The sequence below is a fragment of the Austrofundulus limnaeus genome, unplaced genomic scaffold (assembly GCF_001266775.1).
Source record: "Austrofundulus limnaeus strain Quisiro unplaced genomic scaffold, Austrofundulus_limnaeus-1.0 Scaffold8, whole genome shotgun sequence".
Taxonomy (NCBI): domain Eukaryota; kingdom Metazoa; phylum Chordata; class Actinopteri; order Cyprinodontiformes; family Rivulidae; genus Austrofundulus; species Austrofundulus limnaeus.
Window position 1 is genome coordinate 1,394,923 of NW_013952410.1, and position 20,062 is coordinate 1,414,984.

The following is a 20,062-nucleotide window of genomic DNA, read 5'->3' on the forward strand; positions in this document are numbered from 1 at the left end:
AGTCATGTGTAACTAGCTCTTTCCAATTTACAGTGAGGTCCTGTATGAGGATGAATCTTTTCGGAGCAGACAGTTCGCTGCCCTGGTGGCCTCTAAGGTTTTCTACCACCTTGGAGCATTTGAAGAATCTTTAAATTACGCACTTGGTGCTGGGGATCTTTTTAGTGTCACAGATGACTCAGAATATGTGGAGACCATCATTGGTGAGTGATGAAATAGGATTACTTTTGTTTCTTGTATTTTAGTTTATTCACAGTGGCTTTCTGTTGGGAATGGGTATTTACACTTTGACACTGTAGATTCACGACTTGTATTCTCTTTTATGTCCACTACAGCCAAATGCATCGACCACTACACCAAGCTGCGGGTGGAAAACGCTGAGCTGTCTGAGGATGAAGAGAAAAAGAGCATCGACCCACGCCTGGAGGGCATTGTCAACAAAATGTTCCTGCGTTGCCTGGATGATCACAAGTACAAGCAGGCCATCGGCATCGCCTTGGAGACCAGGCGTCTCGACATGTTTGAAAAGACCATCCTTGAATCGGTCAGCATCTTCCATCGTTCACTGCTTTGCCTGACAAAGATTAGTTTACATATTAATTATGGGTTTTAAATACTATGATCATGCATGCCTCAAATGACAAAACACATTTGTTTAAATAAACTTGATGAAATGTCAAACAGATTTACCTGGTTGATACCAACTTCAATTTTGATTTATTTTAAAAAGTATATTTTAATGGTGCATATTTTTAATTTTTATTGCGTTTTTTTCTTCTCCGTGTCAGAATGACGTGAGTGGCCTCCTTGCCTACAGCCTGAAGGTTTGCATGTCCCTCATGCAGAACAAGAAGTTTCGTAATGATGTTCTGCGAGTTCTGGTCAAACTGTACATGAACTTAGAGAAGCCTGATTTCATCAATGTCTGCCAGGTAACCACTGGATTTCATTTATTTATTCATTTTAAATCAGCTTATTGATAATAATCCCATTATTTCAAGTTACATTTCTGCCATAGATTGGATTTAAAAGACTACAATTTAGCATGAGTTAGTATTTTTAACCTTCTTTAATTGAAAAAATTATCCAAAAAATAATTTTTTATTGGGGTGGGGAAATTTTATTTTGAATGCAAGTTGTAAAAGTTCAGTCAAGCTACTTCAGACAATCACAATTTTATATTAAAAACCCATCTGGGGACGTGCATTGCAAATTAGCTAAGGCTGTAAATGTTAGAGTTAAGTATTTGTTATACGTGACACTTGTCCCCATGCAAATAAACAATAAAGAGAAATAAAAGCAAGTTTGTTATGTAATACGAGTACTGATTATGTGTATTGCCTGAGTTTTAAGACTTTGATTCTCTAAAACTGTCAGAGCCCAAAATACGTCTGATTATTTTATTTGTTTTTTTCTCCACTTTAGTGTCTGATATTCCTAGACGACCCACAGGCTGTGAGTGACATCTTGGAGAAGCTGGTAAAGGAGGACAACCTGCTAATGGCCTACCAGATCTGCTTTGACCTCTATGAAAGTGCCAGCCAGCAGTTCCTGTCGTCTGTCATTCAGAACTTGCACACCGTCGGAACACCCATCCCCGCTGTGCCTGGGTCCACAAATACAGGCACTGTTCCTGCAGCAGACAAAGACGGGTGAGCAGTGGAAAATACTGTTACATTTGCAAGGGTGTTGTTTTGCTTTTATTGTATTTTGTTTTTCCAAATTAGGCCAATTTAATTAATTTATTTTTATTTATTTATTTATTTATTTATTTATTTATTTACCGTTTTAAATGTCTATGAAACAGTCACCATTAAAGGGGACATATGAAAAATCCACTTTTTTAGCCATTAAATACATTTTGTTGTGTACTTTAGGAGTGCATAAAAGTTTAATGTTCTTTCTGTTTTTAAATCTGAGGCTATTATTAACTCAAAAGCTTGTTTTTTGGGGYCGTTTCAGTGATGCAATGGAGACGGATGAGAAGGCTGGCAGCTCACCAGCTGGAAAGTCAGCAGAAGCAGTAAGTAATTTGGATTATAGATCGTTGGTGTTTGCACTGACTTTCTGTGTCTAAAGCATTATTTGTTTTTTGTCTTTGCTTCCATAACGTTTTGTAGAAAGATGAGCCCAAAGACCAGAACGCCAAGATGATCAAAATCCTCAGTGGGGAGATGGCCATWGAGCTGCACCTGCAGTTTCTAATCCGAAACAACAACACAGATCTAATGATTCTGAAAAACACAAAGGTAAAATATAGGACATTGGTTAGATGGATTAATTAGAGAACAGTAACATTTGTTCACATTCCAGATAATCTGCAGGTTATTCAAAGTTGACTCGTGTTTGGTGAGCTCGCTCCTCTTCTTCGTCTGTTACTCCAGGATGCAGTACGAAACTCGGTGTGTCACACAGCCACGGTTATAGCCAACTCTTTTATGCACACAGGAACCACAAGTGACCAGTTCCTCAGGTAATAATGTAGACAAAATTATTATTATTTTTAAACTATGCCTAAATGGTGCAGTGACAAAGAAATCTACATTTCAAAGAGATTTGAACCAGTTTTTATTTGTTCTTGTAGAGAAAATTTAGAATGGCTAGCAAGAGCCACCAACTGGGCAAAATTCACAGCTACAGCGAGCCTGGGTGTCATCCACAGGGTAAATTATGCCGTTATAATCCTAAATACAAAATAAACTTCATAGAAGGAAAACTGATTTAATTTGAAAGTGAGTTTTGCGTTTATTTCAGGGTCATGAGAAAGAGGCGCTCCAGTTAATGGCCACCTACCTACCCAAAGACACGTCACCTGGCTCTGCCTACCAGGAGGGAGGAGGCCTGTACGCTCTGGGACTTATTCATGCCAATCATGGTGGAGACATCATTGATTACCTGCTCGGTCAGCTTAAGAATGCCAGCAATGATGTATGTTGTTTTTTGTAATGTCTGCTTAAGGATTTCACGTCAGCCAGTGTAATGTTTTATTTAGCCTCAGGAAAGCTATGTCAGATAACATTTTAAATTTTCTTTTTGTTTCACAGATTGTTCGTCACGGTGGTGGTCTGGGTCTGGGTTTAGCCGCACTAGGCACAGCCAGACAAGATGTTTATGACCTGCTCAAGTCAAATCTTTACCAAGATGATGCCGTCACTGGTAGGCTCCTGGCAAAACGATCATTAGACTAAACTTCGTATTTACTGCTCGGCCTACAAAAGAAAAATATTCCCCAAATGAAAACTCTTTGTATTTGTATGTCTCTAATTCTTCAATGTGACCTCTCAGGTGAAGCTGCAGGTTTGGCTCTTGGTCTGGTCATGCTCGGCTCCAAGTCGGCCCAAGCGATCGAGGACATGGTGGGCTACGCTCAGGAGACGCAGCATGAGAAGATCTTACGTGGGCTGGCAGTGGGAATCGCCCTGGTCATGTATGGACGCATGGAGGAAGCTGATGCCCTCATTGAAAGCCTCTGCAGGGACAAGGTATGTCTGAGAAGTACTGAAAGCAAAGTTTATACGACACCAGGAAGGAGTTGCTTTGTTCTAAAAAACAATAGGAGCAACCTACACATATAACACAAAACAAACATGAAACAATACTCAGGATATTTAAAGGATCTTTGAGACCATTGTTCTTTATTAGGATTGCTACACACTGGGTTCATGTATTGTGCACTCTCTGAACCCTGTAGGAAGCTGTTTATTTTATCTCACATATATTGGCTGTTTCTTTGTGCCGTGTACCCAGGGTTCAGTCTAAATGGGGAAATGAATCAAACCATAGTTGTGCATCCACAAAAATACACACAAAGCCTCAAAGCTCTGCTTTCTTTTATCGTCAACGATAGGACCCCATCTTGCGGCGATCTGGTATGTACACTGTGGGAATGGCCTACTGCGGCTCTGGAAACAACAAGGCCATCCGACGCCTGCTGCACGTCGCTGTGAGTGTTTTTTATTTCTTTATTTTTTTCTTCACTTTCTGTTGAGAAGGATTGTAGATTTATCACCCCAACAGTAACGCAGATTCTAAGATCTTGTACCACAGAAGTGTTGCTCATTTTACAATTATTGCCATATAATGTATCTGAAAATATTTATTTCTGTTGCTCATGTTTAAGAAATACAAATCACTTCAAAATTGCCCATTTTTATTTAGCAAAAACCCAAATCTAAATAGTTATTAAGGCTGAGGTGTTGATTTGAGCCAAAGATTGCACCTAAGTTATGAAGTAAGAGTTGTCATCCATTCTTATCTTTTATAAGAGCAAGAAAAGTGTACATGCATTTGCAGCCATGTTTTCATGTTGCAGTTATTACTTTGTCCCATAGGTGTCACTGTGTCCTAACTAAATTTAGTTAAATGTGAAAGTGGAACTACKTTTACTCATCATCATTAAGATTAATTTAAGTTGAAGTGTTCGTTTAACTTATGTGAGCTTTCTGCTTGTCTTAAGGTGAGTGATGTGAATGATGACGTCAGAAGAGCTGCTGTCGAGTCTATTGGCTTCATCTTGTTCAGGTAAGACCCAAATTTTAATCCCTGTGGACACCATGGGTTTTACATTCATCTTGGTTTGGAGCCTCAAGAGCTTTCTGTATTCTGTTCTTTTTTTAACCTGCAACTATATTTTCACATTAAGACAAAAAAACAAAACAAAAAAAAAACTAACCCCTGCTTAGGCTTGGGCAATAAACAGAAAAATTACCGACACAAACATTTATGACAATAACCGACGTCTTTTTGCCCATGTAGGTATTTTCGGTATTATAATAATAGAATTAAATGATTACAAGAGCTCTCTAAATAATATAATCTTTCTGAAAGAAAGTTATTTTAATAGGGAAATCAGTCAGTATAACAAATAAAAAATGTATGTAAGTTATTTTGTGCAGTACAAAAGATATATTTGGTATATTTTTTAATATAAAATTATAATACATAATGTGTTTGTTTGCACTGAAAAGTTATGGAGATGGTTAAATATTTGTATGACTATATCTGACTCAAGTTTTGCCAAAAATGTTTTTTATTAAATATATTAAAAACACTAAAATGACAAATATAAACTACAGAAAAGCTGTTCAAAATCTAAACTGTGTACTTTGACTAAGAACATTGACACAGTGTATAGTGTTATTACTATACTATACCGTGTACTTGTGTGTGGTGGAGGGTGGTAGTAAGTTTTATCGTGCATTTATCGTTATTGAGCTGAAGTGGTCAATATATCGTGATATTGATTTTAGGCTCTACCCCTGCTACAAAACTCCTTTCATTGTTAGAAATATGTTCTACTGCTGGAAAATGGAAATAAAATGTGAATTACACTCGCATTCCAATAGTAGGATCAAATGTGCTGAAGTTTTATAGGTCATTTGTTTCTGATTATGCAGGTAAATTAACCGATGTTATGTGAACATCATCTTACATTCTGTGCACAACGCAGATTAATGACATTTTTAAAACAAGAAAACAGAGTTGTTTGTGTTGTGAATTTTTTCCCAGGTTTAGTTCGAATTTAAGGTTGTAATTAAATGCTATTTTCAACTAATTTCTTCTGTATGGAAAAAAATCTGCTCAACTGGAAAAAGCTAAGCACCTGTCTTTTTTATTCACCTATTCAAAGAGATTATCATTGAAACAAACTCAGATTCTAGCATCGTTTAAATGACTTTTAAAGCTAGAGTGAAAAGCTGTGATGGTTTATGCGATCAGTTTGCAGCTAGAAAAATCCTACATAAATCTTCTCTGTTTAAAGATTTGTGAAACACAGCGTTACATTGATATGCCCCATGTTGAACAGCAATGACTCAAAGATGTTCACGTGCACAAGTAGAAAAATTACTAATTAGAATCTCCTATGCTTCTATTAATCACCGATGAAATGGTGGGCGATACTGTAATCGTGTGCCTGCGTGCGTGTGTGTGTGTGTGTGTGTGTGTGTGTGTGTGTCTGTTCTTACCATATCTCATGAAAAGTGGGAGTCATTCAAATCCAAGATGGCTGAGTTCAACCCAGTCAAACTGGCAGGTGATCTGCATTCGGCCTCGAATGCTTGGTCTTTAATTTTATTATAAATCAACAGTTTAATAAGACGTAGTTTTATCTCAGTTAAAATAACACCAGTTAAACACTTGAGCTTTGCTTATCAAACTTTATAATGTTAATTGATTCATATTTAATTAGGCTGATTTAAATTAAGTGCAAACTTTAATTTGTTTACTTTGATTGTTCACCTAAAATGCCAAGATCTAATAATTTCAATGACATTGCAGTTTGTTTAATCTGTACAGATGAATAATATTTATTGGTCTTTATTTGAAAACCTCGTAAAAGTTTGTACCGGTAGGTGTTTTAATGATGATTCAAATTTTTGTTGCCCTGTTCTGCTTTAACCAATTTTGGTTTCTAAATGATAGAAACGTAATGGTGGACATTCAAACTGAATGAAGAGAAATGGTTAGAAATCGTTTCTCTGGTTGGCAAAACAGAAAATATTTTATTAAGCAAATCTATGTTTCTTTCTTTTTTTTCTTTTGTATGTACAGTTTTTTATTCTGACATCTTTTTGACATGTCAAAACAGCTGGTTGTCATACACATACAAGTGCTTATCAAAGTTTCAGCAAAAGAAATTAGTTTCATTTCATAAGTGCATTTGTCTTTTGCAGAAGAGATTCTCAAAGGTACAGCTGTATTTCTCAAAGTAAGCATGTGGTTTGAGATGGTTTACAGCAATTTTTAAACAGCCCAAGTCGGACAGATCAGCGCTGGAATATATTATATACATCATTCYGAGATTTTCCAGGTTGTCAGGTCTGGCAGCCAGAGTTTTGTAGAATACATTGTCACACACTCAGCGCATTCTCTTGTTACAACATAAATGGATCTGGTACCATTTTTATCCAATCAGTACTTGGGTTTTATTTGAAAACTTAAACTCTCTTTGTATATGCTGTTATGTTTAGATTTCACATTCTCGTCATTATTAARAATATTGTCATTTTGTAAGGCAGCAACATTTTTCTTTATGTGCTCCAGGACAGTAATTTASTATTTAAGTTATTCTATGATTTAGCATTAACAAGTTTGCTTTGTGTTTAACATCACCAAACAACAAAGTTGTCAGTTTTGATGTGTTATTTGCATTTTACATGTCGAATCATGAGGATGTCCCTCTTCATCAGCATTTRTTTTACTCTCTTTACTAGGGACAAATCTTTGTCTTTTATATAAAATATGTGCCATCAAAACAATCTGTATTCAAATAGATTCAGTTCTCTGGTATCTCTATACACAGCTTACATGTTCGTCTTGATTAAAACCTTCATTTTCAGTCAGAAGTATTGTGTTTAACACAAGGCTACTTGGTGACTGTAAAGGTGTTTGTTGGCACCTTAGTGGACTTTGGTAGCTCATTGCTCCGATGCCGTTCTTCATCCCCCTCTTCATGAACAGTTTTGAGTTCTCTGCCATGGAAGATTTGAATGAAATCCTTGTAAGGCTCCAGTCTGTAGTTGTTGTCCCCAGATGTTGAGAAGGCCTGCTGCTTGCACAGCTTTTGTAATTGCAGGTAATGTAACGCGTGAACGCTTCCCTGAAGATTTTGTTGAAAAGAGTGTAGACCAAAGGGTTAATACCTGATGACACGTAACCAACCCATACGAAGATCTCCATCAGGCGGGAGATTACATCACCGTCACAACTTGAGCACAGTGCTGATGTGATGTTTGTTATAAAAAACGGGCACCACATGACAACAAACAGGAGGAAGACTATGCCCAGCACCTTTGAAGCACGCTGCTCGTTGCTCAAAGTCTGCATTGACTTCTTGCCCATTGTTGACATTCTGCGAAAGGATATTTCATCGTCCGTCTGAGCATTCATTGTGCCTATGTTTGGTTTTTCTTGCATCCTGGGGAGTCTGATATCCAGCATGCTGATTTGCTCAGCTTGAGGGGAAGTCAGAGCCTGTTGTTCCCTTTGAAAAACTGTGGAGATGGTTGAGGAGCCAAAGCGCTGAGTCACCTTTGACTTGAGCAAATAAACTTTTTTGCGCAGCACCTGCACAGTAAGCAGGTAGATGATCATCATGATGGCCAAAGGGATGAAGAACGCTGTCAAGGATCCAAATATGATAAACTCAGAGAAGGTTTCTGGTTTCAGCAGGCACGTGTAGTTGCTGTTGAAGGTGATGTTATTGTGAAGATTCTTAAGCCCCTTTATTGGAATTGGGATGGCGATGCCTGCAAAAAAGCCAAAAGCAATTAATACTTCTGTTTTAACCAGAAACAAATAAAATTAATAAGAGTTGCTTACCAATGGATATGAGCCACACCAGTGTGATCTTGATCAGTGCCTTGGCTCTGGATTTGTACTGGCTGTGTTGAATTGGCTTTTTGATGGCAATATAGCGATCCAAAGAGATGGCACACAGATGCATGATGGATGCAGTAGAAAAAAGCACATCAAGGAAGAGCCAAATGGGGCAGAGGAAATCTGGAAGTGGCCATCTAGAGTCTAAAGAGGAGATGAGAAGGAAATTAATTAGAAAAATAAACTCTTGACATGTTTGTTGACATTGTGTTTGAGGGTTGTCCTATTTCCATGTCTTAACACATAAACGGGAAAGATACTACAATGGCATAAGTATCCGTCATGCCAAAAATTAGTTTCAGTAAGGAATGTCTTTACTGGAAACATAAGGGTATACTGACTGTTTATGGCTCTTTATGTAGATTGTGGCTGAGTCTGCTCAACAGTAGTGTTTATTTTGAGTTCCAGGCATAAAACTGGCAAGAGTTTTGTTCTGGCTTTTGTCTACATGTCCATTAACAATGCAAAGGACTGTTGGTGGAAATATTTCCCTTAACATGTTTTTATTATGCCGCCCAAGCCTCTTTTTCTTGCACCATTTTCTTGTCACACTAGAGGGAAATTTTGAGTCACAGTTTTGGTTCGATTTCATCTGGAAGGATTTCATTGACAAATACTGCGCCAAGTAAACCTGTGCCTGTTCTGTGAAACGTTTGGTTTCTCATCAACGGTGCAGCTTGTGAGATCCACCTGGCTGCAGAAAAATGTATCCCATAATTTTATATAACTGGAAAAAATAAACTTTATGTTGAACACTTCAACATAATTTTTTTGTAACTGTAAAACTGCAGCATAATTTTAATCTGTTTTACAAAAGCATTCAACAATTCAAAGATCATTTAAGAAACAATGGAGCTGCTTTTGTTCTTGTTTCATTCCTCTTATGATGTCTTTTGTTTTATTGACCTCTTACATTTTCCAGCAGTTTCTGGTTTCACAAAGTTGTGGTCACTGCTTTCGGCTGTAATTTATCTTGAGTTTGTTGTTCTTGAAGAATTACAAAGAGTTTGTTCTTTTCGTTTTGATTTCTGTTAGTAACGAAGCTCAAGTTTAGGAAAACAAAAGCTGATTGAGGATTTCTTTGTGTTTGAAATGACCTACTAGCTTAACGTGATTACAGCAAAGCCCTCATGTATGAGTATATTAAATGTAAGCATAAAGTAATGTAAGTCTGGATTTAAATTATATACTCACAAGTATCTGAGTTTATTTTCACCATTTGAACAGTGGTTCTACTATTTCAAGGCCAGCTGATAGAAAGGGATTCTCCTTACTTTGTAGTTTTGTTGCATTGGGAATGTATGACTGTCTGGGTTCATGTCGTCATTACTCATTTCTGTTATGCTTTACACCAGTCTCATGTATTCATCTTTTGTGTGTGTTTATATCTTTTTGACCTCCTCCTCACTGCTGTACTGCGTGCTTTGTCTATTCTCTCATTGGTGGCTGATGTGATCTGTTTAGGTCTGTAGAAAAATAATAGGAATGTGAAGAGATTTCCTCTTTCTACTGTAATACAGAGGGAGTGATTTGTTTTAATGTCAAGAGCAACGACAATAATATTATGTCATAAAGCACACAAAGGAAGGAAAATTAAGTTTAACTCAGTCTGAATCCATCACTCCTCCAATGTGTCAAATCAAAATGACTTGCCCACTTTTTACCTGAAACTACTTAATTCATTTAACTTACCTCACTGTTTTATACATGTGTAGTTTATAAAGAGAGTTTATTTGGTAGCTCTACAAATTTTGTTTTAACCAAAGGAAAAGTTCAATTATTAACCCAATATTTAAAAAATAACAAACTAATCAAAACAACATACCTGGTTTCATTAATTTTGCATCCAAATGTGAAAATTATGGATGCGGTTTTTGATTATTTTATGTCTTTGAAAAATTGATGCTGTTGTTTAATAAGATGGACCAGTGTCCTTGCACATCCAGTTCTTATGCAAACCATGATGACTAAAGGATGCAGGACTACAAAAGCAGCCTTGTATAACAGTAACCTTCACTCCTGTGTGTCTGTGTGAGAGACGTAATTACAATCTGGCTCATTATCCCACAATTGAATTAATGAAGAATAATGGCTTCACAATCGCCCTGGACTTTATAGAATACGGGGAATAGAAGTGTAAATCTGTTCTCGTGCAGCTGTATTTAGTTGGCACAATGAGTGGAATTAAATTAAACAAAAAGTTTGCTTATCTTTTCATGTGTTATAGTCGCCTATTTGCTTAGTCCAGAATGTGCAGCTGCTACCTCAGCAGTGCCAGAAGATGCAACGTCCTTACTGCTTAGTCTCTAGTTACAGTTAATCTAGGACAGTGTGACAAGGATTATAAGTACATTACAACATTTTTTATGCTTCTTTTCAAAATGAAATCTCTTTTTAAGATTTACTGTGTAATTTTGAACAGTTTTTTTTTCTCTGCCAAAAGTGAGACAAGTTTCCCTTTCAGTTTCAGCATTTAAGACAGATTTTTGTGGTTATGATTTTGTTTAGTAATTCCTGAGTGTTTACCTCAATTTTATAAATTAATAGTCATCTCATCTAATTTAGATAGTTCGATTTAATCAAGATCACATCAAGCAAACAGTCCTGATTTTGTGAAATGAAAACCAGCCCTTCTTGCTGTACTTACTGTATAAAACAGTGATGAGTGCAATGGGCATCACTAGAAGTCCCACCAGCAGATCTGCCACAGCGAGAGACATCAGGAAGTAGTTGGTGGCATTTTGCAACTTTCTTTCAAGCGACACAGCCAGAATAACCAGGATATTTCCTCCAATAGTTGGGATTATGACCATGACAATGAGCAAGGCGGCCCATTTCAGTTGAATCTCAGGCGCTGTGTTTAGATGCGAATCGTTCCCGAGTTGTGCCATGGTTGGCGGAGTCGCGTTGCTACTGGGATCCCAGTGGGCCTGAGCGTGGGTGGTGGCTCTGATCTTCCTGGTTTTGGTCCCTCGGTCAGCATGGTCACTGGGTCCCACGAGCAAWGGCGTAGGTTATGGTGGGACCACTCAAGGCTGGTGCACAAGACGCATCATTTCTTGCACGAAGTATAAACTGAAAAGTTTACAAACGGCCAGTTTAAAACGTCGATGCTTGAAGGGAATACAAATATGCAGGTCCAATGTAATAAACTCCAATGGTAAAATAATCCCACCACACAGGGTTCCTCACTTTCCCACGCAGATCAACATCTACAAAATAAAAAGGTCTGTTTACAGGTTATTCTGCCCATATCTACATTCTTTAATTTGTCTAAATGATAAGAGGACATTCATCATTATTACAAGTTGTTGTTTTGTGTGTGTGTGTGTGTGTGTGTGTGTGTGTGTGTGTGTGTGTGTGTGTGNGTGTGTGTGTGTGTGTGTGTGTGTGTGTGTGTGTGTGTGTGTGTGTGTGTGTGTGTGTGTGCTGACATCCATTTTAATAGTAAATTTATTTGCCTTTTATGAGTAGAAAATGAAAGTAGAAAGTTCAAAATGAGGAGTTTTTAATTATAAATGACCCATTAGAATATTTTCTTGTTGGTTTGTCATGTTTGGCTCACATTATGTAGTTGATGTTGTTTATAACAAAATTGTACTAAAGTACAGAATACATAAATGTAACTAAATTAACTAGAAATTTCACCTGGATTTACAAAATATTTCTGAGAGTTGGTGTTAATTTCTTACCTTTATTTTCTCAGAGTAGTGTGAGAAAAGCTGCATTGATTTTAAACTCTCGTGTAGCTCCTCAATGGTCTTAGTCCTGAAAGGTTGGTTAGGAAGCGGTGCAGTCCAGCACCCCGTGCTCTTCTTTTTGTAGGTAGAGTCCTTGTCGTGTGACGTTTCTCACATAAGAATGTAACAGAATGTCTTTCTGCGAGCGCTAAATCTGTCTCAGGCTGAAGCAATCCATGATGTGGACTTCTTCCACATGTCTTGCTTTGCATCACCTAAAACGATCACAGGTTTAAAACTTTCAGATGTTGTGGCCCCTTGTTCCCTCCTTCTRGRCYGCTCTTTTTCAGAGCCTGAAAGCRTCACACTCCTCTCCCGTCTCTTTCCCCGTCTCACTTTTCACCTTCCCCCCTCCCCTCCCTCCTCTTTGTGTTGCGAGTCGGCTTCTATACAAAACAGATGAACGTTTTCTCGCTGGACGCATGCCAGTGGTTTGGGGAGGTAATTTCTCTCAACACAGTCATCCCACTGTTTATATTTGCCATTCTCTGTTCTCTCCCTCATTCGAAACGAGCAGTGACCGGGGAGGCAGTAGTGGTTTCTGGGGAGGTTTTACTGCACAGTTTGTTCCTTTTGGGCTCAGTGGGCTTATAAAATCACACAGTCACTTATACACTTTGATGTACCAACATCATTTGTTCCCTTTAAATCCACCTTTGTCATTTTTTAACACTGTTTTTGCATCTTTAATCTCAGAACTGGTTTAATATCCTTAGATGTGAAAAAAACTGTTTTTGTTTTTACATTTCAGTTGAATTGAAAGAATATTAACTATGAAAAAAAACATTTATATGCTTTAATCTGCAAAGTATTCTCTACAATTAAGACAGAGTTGTGAGTTTACCATTGTATTTCCTTACCCTTTAACATCATTATTTATATCATAGTTAATATTAACAGTATGTGAATAGGTCCTTCTAAACTGTGTACATTTCCTTTGCACAAGAAAGTATTTTAATATCTACCTGTGGAAAATATGATAGTTCATAGTATGAGACTTTTTGTGCTTATTAAATTTTTAAATCTGTTGTTCAGTGACCTAACATTGCCTAAAGCTCTGTCGTCTTTGCCGTCTAATATGAACATTGTCCAGGTGCTTTCGTTATTTATTTAGATGAGTGCTTYTAACAGACACAAAGCAAGCTAATGTGATTTCCTCTTACAGTTTGGGTAAATTCAGCRTTCACTGTAATTTGTCATGAGGCAAAACGTTTCTGTAACGTCTGCATCTACTTTATAGTCTTTTAAACAGACGTGTTGCTTTTCTGGGGTCTCAGAAGTCTTTGAAATGAAAATAAATTGGTAGCTTTTTTTACACACAAATATTGTATATTTATGTAATCATACTGGAAATTTAATATACTGGTAGAAGCCCTCTGAAATTTATAAATTTAACTTGTCTCCCCGTTTCACTGCATTTTAGAGTTTTAGACCATCAATGCAAATTTTAATTTAGGATGAAAATAAACATATTTGCTTCACAATAACAAGTACTTTTATTTTGGTAGGTTTTGAAGATGTCTGTCTTCAAAATATTCCTTTGGTTTAATTTATTTTGAGAGCCTGCATTTTTGTTTTGAAGCTGAATAATCTGAACCATTTTGCTTGATGGATACTTCWTAAGATTACCTTAAATTTTAGTGTTAAAAGCTACAACTTGTGGTAACTCACTAACAAAACTACCAAATTATGTGCAAGGTCTTTGCAAGTTGGTCATTAGCCTAGTACAAATTGATAGGTATCAGTGGTTTGCAATGTCTAAACTACGTATATGTGGGAGACATTTAAAGCCACCTTAATCTCATTGTTTTTTGTTTGTTTGTTTGTTTTTGTTTTTTTGTTTTTGTTTTTGTTTTTTTCATATGAAATTGTCCAAATAGGCCACTACTTCCCAAACAGGCCAGTGACGATTACTTCTTTAAAATATGCCTCCTTATTGATGTACATAACTAAAAACAATAAACCCACAAACCATTCATTTTGTTTAGATTTAGCATTCTAACAATGAACTGACTATTGGAATAGTTATCTATTTTATTAGTTACAGTAATATAAAGACTTGGCTTTTATTTTAGTTGCTGAAAACTAAAAACTGACTTACAATCAGTTTATTTTTAAGGAAACCTTTTATTTTATTTATTTTTTAAATTCAGTTCAAGTCATTGAATTATTTTTGCAATCAGCTCATCTAACAGGTCCAGGCAGTTCTGGTGTTATCGTCTTTCACAAGAAAGCATATTTATAAACAAATTATTCATCTTCCAACATGTATTTTTTCCCCCATAATAAAGTTCTTACACAAGTAGATTAGTTTACTGTTTTTGTTTGTTGGTTTTTTGCTGATTGTGATAACTTCTATTTATCATTACATCATCACCCCTTTTTGCCCAAGTTTTTTTCTGGCGCTGTCAGTAACGCGTCTTCCTCCATGTTTTCTTGGTGTCGGCAGGACTCCAGAGCAGTGTCCCAGTGTTGTGTCACTTCTGTCAGAGAGCTACAACCCTCATGTACGCTGCGGGGCCGCCATGGCTCTGGGCATCTGTTGTGCAGGGACAGGCAACAAGGTGAGATCCTCCCCTCTAAATGTTTCTTCAATTCTGAGCAGTCTTCTGTCTTTATCTTTGACCTTTTCTGTGCGCTGCTCATAAATTAAAAAAATGGGTGACAGATTGTAGCTTGGCTCGTAGTATATACTTTTTTGGAGTCTACTATAAAAGCTTSTTATAAACACCTTTTCAATCAGAAATTCAACATTGGCTTAGTGTTCCTCGTTTATCCTGTGTGCTGCCTTTTCCCCTCGGAACAAGATGTGCGTCACTGATGATAAGATAACATAAGCTAAATGAATGCTCCTCCTTCAAGCASCTATTTACTGGTTCATTTGTGTTCGTTATGATAGAAGGGGACGGACTTGCTTTCTGTTATCAATGTAYAAGCAGAAGTTMAATAAACTAGCCTAACGTGGTGTCTTATACTTTATACTTCTTGATCACTGTGTTCAGTAAATAAAATAATCTGACTCCAGAACATWCTTTCTCTTTCACGCCTTTCACAGYGCTCATGGGAAACAAGTAATTGTCTCCAGAGCATGGAATAAGATTATCGTATAGACTATTTTGCTTCTAATCCATTGGGATTTGCTGTAATTGCTATTAATAGTCGGCACTGAAGGAACTGAAATGTGAAAAGTTCATTGCAGWTTAGCTGATTAAATGATCCAAGTTGGCACTCGGTGACTAAGCTTTACTCCGTCCTTGTGTTTGAGTTTAATAAAAAGCCWCGAAGGAGAGTGAAGGAGGCAGATGTTGGAGGTTTTGCCAGTTTGTAGGCAGGGCAGTCTGAGGTGTGCAGCCACTACAGGGTTATGGCTCATTGGACCTCAGGCTTATGAGCACCAAGCTGAATAATTTACACCAGAACTGCTCCAATTTTGCACATAATAGTTTTTTGTGTGTATTCCAGTGTAKTACCTCAAGGACATTTGAGTTAAGTGAGACTGATGATGTGGCAAAAAAARTGAGTCGCCATTTTAAAAGGAGCACATTTCTTTGCAACACCTTAGTGTGTTTATACCTCTTTAAGAAAAAATGTTGCAGAAACAAACACTTATTTTCTGCCAGTGTGGTCAGTTTATTAACATTTCTAGAAAGTAGGATAGAAAGGATGTTCACCAATAATCTGAAGGCTAAACTGACTCGAAGCTTTTTTTGTGTTCTGTGATTCTGTTTTTATAGATGTGTAAAAATGTATATTCTGGATTTTAAAAAGCCTTGCTTCGTTTCATTTATTTACATGAGGATCAAGCCACTTCTTTTAAATCTTMAATTGAATATAATTTCCAAATCATTGTAAGACTGGAGCCTGCTCAAAACCAGAGTTTTTTTAATGTACATGGATTAACTGGATCTGAACCTGTTGTGCTGGTTGAGTCTGTCAGTAAATACTTTCAATTAGCCCCCCTACAGGATGTAGATCAGTGGTGACTTTACACTCAAACTTATTCTCCCAGATCCTGGCTGTCTGAGGCAGTCGAGCTGCGGACACAGACGAAGCGGTTTATTTTACCTCCACCTTCATCATCTTGGTTTATTTTCTTTGCTCGGCGAGGCTGACGCCTCTATCTGAGCCTGCTGGAGTTGAGTTACAGCCATAAACTATTCAGGCGAAATAAAAGTTACAATGATGGACTTTCTGCAGAACAGATGAGAGCAGAGAAATAAAAAAGAAACAGACGATTTCTCTTTCGCTCTTTTCACAACACTCCTGGGAGATGAGTAATTGTTAACTCCGTCGTCCAGAGCGACCAGATATGGCTGACACTAATGTCATTAATTTGCGTGGTCTGTTTGCCTCTGTTGATAATCATTTTTCCTGTATTTAACTAAACAGAAGTGCCACTGTTGCAGCGATTGGTTTGTTCGGCAGAGGAGAATTTTGAAATATTTACAGTAAAATTATAGTTTAGTAGCTGTTTCACTTTGTCACAGATGAAAATGTAGCTTTCCACTTCAAGTTAAAAAAACGTATTTAATGTAGTTTTTGTATTGCTGCTGTGGAAATCCAATCCAAGTAATCCTAGAATTTTATTTTATTTTTTTCCACAACAATGAAATTAAATTTTATTTTACCTCGAACAGTTTTGTTTTTCATGACAAAATATTTTAATTCAATCAGCTTCCTGGTTATAAATTGGCCAAATATTTGACTGTAGATCTATGATCTCCATAAATGTTTGAAGGTCTTATAGAAAATATTCAGGGTTCCTGCAGATCCTTAAAGTCTTAAAAGGCATTGATTTTGTCAGTCCAAAAATAAGGCCTTAATTAGCCTTAAAAAGTCTTAAATTAATCTTTCAGAAGTCTTAAAAATGTGAACACATTGTAAGTAGGACGATTGTAATTCCTCTGAAATATTAAAAGAATTGGTCATATTTATTTATTTTTAAGTAATTTACAGAATGCCCCTTGCAGCTTGTTGTTTTGTGTTAAAATAAACATTTGACTAAAATTGTTACTGTTTAACTGTTTGTGTTTATTGTGAAATTGGTCTTGAATTTAATCTCAAGTGGCATTAAAGAGGACTTAAAAGTCTTAAATTTTATTTGCCTTAAACTGTAGGAACTCTGATATTATTTTATGACAATTTTCTGCTCTTTCTCCTTCTGTAGGAGGCAATCAATCTGCTYGAGCCCATGACCAATGATCCGGTGAATTACGTGAGACAAGGCGCCCTCATTGCCTCTGCCCTCATTATGATCCAGCAGACTGAAGTTACCTGTCCTAAAGTAAGTCTAAAGTAAAACTGGCTTTATAGTCTGTCACCTGGATCACACAGATTATCCAGACTMTTTAAGTACTTCTATAAAGCAGCAGAGGAATGTGAGCCAGTCTCGAAAAAACAAAAGTGTAGAGGACAAAGCAATGCTATCCTGTTTTCTGTTTCTGTAAAATAACAACATGCTTCACTGAWTTTTTTAAAATGATCCCTAACGCCACTAAGACTGCAGTCTTTTATTGAGTAAGCTATGAAAGGGGAAGGAAAGAGGAAGACTTCGCTGAAAGCAAAAAGCTTCATCATTGTGTAGACAGAAAACGACTTGTTTGGGTCATGGAAGACTTGCAGAGCGACGAGTCCCAACATCACTGCACACATTCACCCGTAAAGCACGTCATTCTTTGGAATRAGCGATTATGAAATCTGAGACGTATTTTCAGAAACTCCTCATCTGCACACCATCAGTTTTTAAAGCTTTGTTTGGTATGCAGGATTGTATAAGAGGTACTTTAAAAAAAAACTAATACACATTGTATTGCATTCATGACTTCTTGTCTCCAGCCTTTGTGATTTAACAATTCTTCAGCAAATAGACGTCAGTGTCAGGCTTATAGTTTTATGTTGCTCAMTAGTCCAATTGATTAAAGGGGACAAAGAGAAGCACCTTGTTTGGATTTAAAGAGACAGCCTCTAAATGAGTTGATCAGTGACACAAGAGTTCACTGAAGACAATAAAATATATTTCTGCAGAGTCAATTTATTATTTTTCTCTTTAATTAAACATTTTCGTTATTTTTAGGTGAACCAGTTCAGACAGCTCTACGCAAAAGTGATCAACGACAAGCACGATGACGTCATGGCCAAGTTCGGCGCCATCCTGGCCCAGGGAATCCTCGATGCAGGTCAGTCTCCAAACAGAGGTTTACCCCTGTCTGTCACTGAGGGAGACATTAACTGGGTGTGTGGTGGTGCATGCCCCATATAGGCTCGCCCCTCGGTGGGGAACAAAAAGATCCAGGTTTCTTAATTACAAGACATAARGAGCAAACTGCCCCAATTGTTCTCTGGGTTTGTGGTTTTTGTGCGTATGTGTGTGCCTTGTACAAACAGAGAGTAGCTCTCAGGCTGACCACCCGTGTATTCTGTCTCTGGAAGAGATCTTGCTAAGGTGCATTAGGTGGTCCTACCTCAGCTGCGCCCTGCTCTCCTCCACCTGGTGATTACTGTTTGTCTCATTGTCTCGGTGTTTGTGGATACAAGTAAGCAGGCTGTGTAAGTGTGTGTTTGTGTGAGGTCCCAGGGAGCTGAAAGCTACACTCCCTCACACACACAGTACTTTCACATGTAAGCTCAAACCCTTACTGTATGCAGTAAGTATGTATGAACCTGTTGTCCATCACCGAACTTGTGTCCCATGACTGAAATAAACCAGTGTTCATACAAATACACAATCAGGTGTTGCTTACTGAGGTGGAGGTATTACCTCCACTGCTGGAGGTAGCAAACTTTTTGTGTGTAAATACTAGGGGTGCAACGATACAGAAAATTCACGATTCGGTTCGGTTCGATACTTTAGTCTCAAGGTTCGATATTTTTTTGATACAAAAAAGAGAAATTTTCATGCCCCTTTTAACTTGTAATTTATTTAAATTAATTATGAACATTTGTTTAACCTCAAAAGTACATTTTTTAAAGTAAATATTGCTGAAACAGCAAGTTTCTCAGTGGACCTGCGCTCAAAAATACAGCCTAGGTGGAGTAGTCGAACACAGATAAACTGATCCTTCAACACAGAGCATCTTCAGAAGACAAGTTGATAAAGTAAATTTTAAAAATCTGTATTGTTCGATACAAGTGTGTATTGAACCTAAAGCACTATTCAATACGGTTCGATACAGGTACATGTATTGTTGCACCCCTAGTAAATACTGTAGTTAGCTCACCCCGCCCCCATCTACTCATGGTGGCAACTCAACTTACACAAATTAAAGCTGAAGCGTTGTAGCACTTCAACATCGTTTCCTGTTCATCACTGACCCACAACTGTAGAGTCATCTGAGTGTTCCTGTGGATGGCAAAATTCAGGGAAAGGGCCTCATTGGTGGTCCAGACGGAGGCCGCCCGTTGAATAGCCCTGGTCTAAGATGTACTGTGAGAATAAAATCTGTAGGCACTCCCTCCCCTGCAGTGCTCCCAACTGTACATTAAAGCAACTCTTAGTCTTGCTAACAGTGGTCCTCCATCTGCCAGGTTCTCTCTAATTCAGGCATCATATTCCATTTCCTGAAGCTTGGCAACTTTAGCTAAATTGTTTGAAAGCAGTGGAGAAATTAAGTGACAATAATCCACACAGTTCTGCCCACTTTGAGGAAACTGAACCAATAAAGCATCTAGTTGATAACAGTTTAACTCCAAACCTGGAAATAAAAGCAAAATTGTTGAAATCTTTAAGGCTCGTTCACACCGAGAGCGTTTTGAGCGGCAGGAGCTGCCAGTTTATGGCTCGTTCACACCGAGAGCGTTTTGAGCGGCAGGAGCTGCCAGTTTACATGCAAAGTCTATGGCGAACGCGCCTCAAGGGGTTGTGCGTCGCGTCACGCGCGTTATGAGCGGCGCGCAAGGAAGGCGGACAGAGCGTTTTCCGTGCATGCGGTGCTGCAGAAGCCGCC

At 37.7% G+C, this 20,062-nt stretch overlaps 2 protein-coding genes across 2 annotated transcripts in view; one reads left to right on the forward strand and one right to left on the reverse strand.

Annotated features, from left to right (window-relative positions):
- psmd1 (proteasome 26S subunit, non-ATPase 1) overlaps positions 1–20,062 on the forward strand; it is a 36,820-nt gene that overhangs the window by 2,153 nt on the left and 14,605 nt on the right. The window contains exons 4-19 of the mRNA XM_013999765.1: positions 34–203; positions 336–544; positions 789–932; positions 1,426–1,652; positions 1,963–2,023; positions 2,121–2,249; positions 2,385–2,473; positions 2,585–2,663; positions 2,755–2,928; positions 3,045–3,156; positions 3,286–3,482; positions 3,848–3,943; positions 4,457–4,521; positions 14,569–14,683; positions 17,287–17,403; positions 18,193–18,295. Of these exons, the coding sequence (XP_013855219.1) occupies positions 34–203; positions 336–544; positions 789–932; positions 1,426–1,652; positions 1,963–2,023; positions 2,121–2,249; positions 2,385–2,473; positions 2,585–2,663; positions 2,755–2,928; positions 3,045–3,156; positions 3,286–3,482; positions 3,848–3,943; positions 4,457–4,521; positions 14,569–14,683; positions 17,287–17,403; positions 18,193–18,295 (2,087 nt within the window). The remainder of the gene's footprint in view (positions 1–33; positions 204–335; positions 545–788; positions 933–1,425; positions 1,653–1,962; positions 2,024–2,120; positions 2,250–2,384; positions 2,474–2,584; positions 2,664–2,754; positions 2,929–3,044; positions 3,157–3,285; positions 3,483–3,847; positions 3,944–4,456; positions 4,522–14,568; positions 14,684–17,286; positions 17,404–18,192; positions 18,296–20,062) is intronic.
- htr2b (5-hydroxytryptamine (serotonin) receptor 2B, G protein-coupled) lies at positions 6,908–13,381 on the reverse strand. The gene is made up of 5 exons (XM_013999778.1): positions 12,072–13,381; positions 11,555–11,591; positions 11,027–11,454; positions 8,323–8,523; positions 6,908–8,249 (listed from the first exon to the last, which is right to left on the reverse strand). Exons 3-5 carry the CDS (start codon positions 11,268–11,270, stop codon positions 7,294–7,296), a joined length of 1,401 nt encoding a protein of 466 aa, XP_013855232.1. The 5' UTR covers positions 11,271–11,454; positions 11,555–11,591; positions 12,072–13,381; the 3' UTR covers positions 6,908–7,293.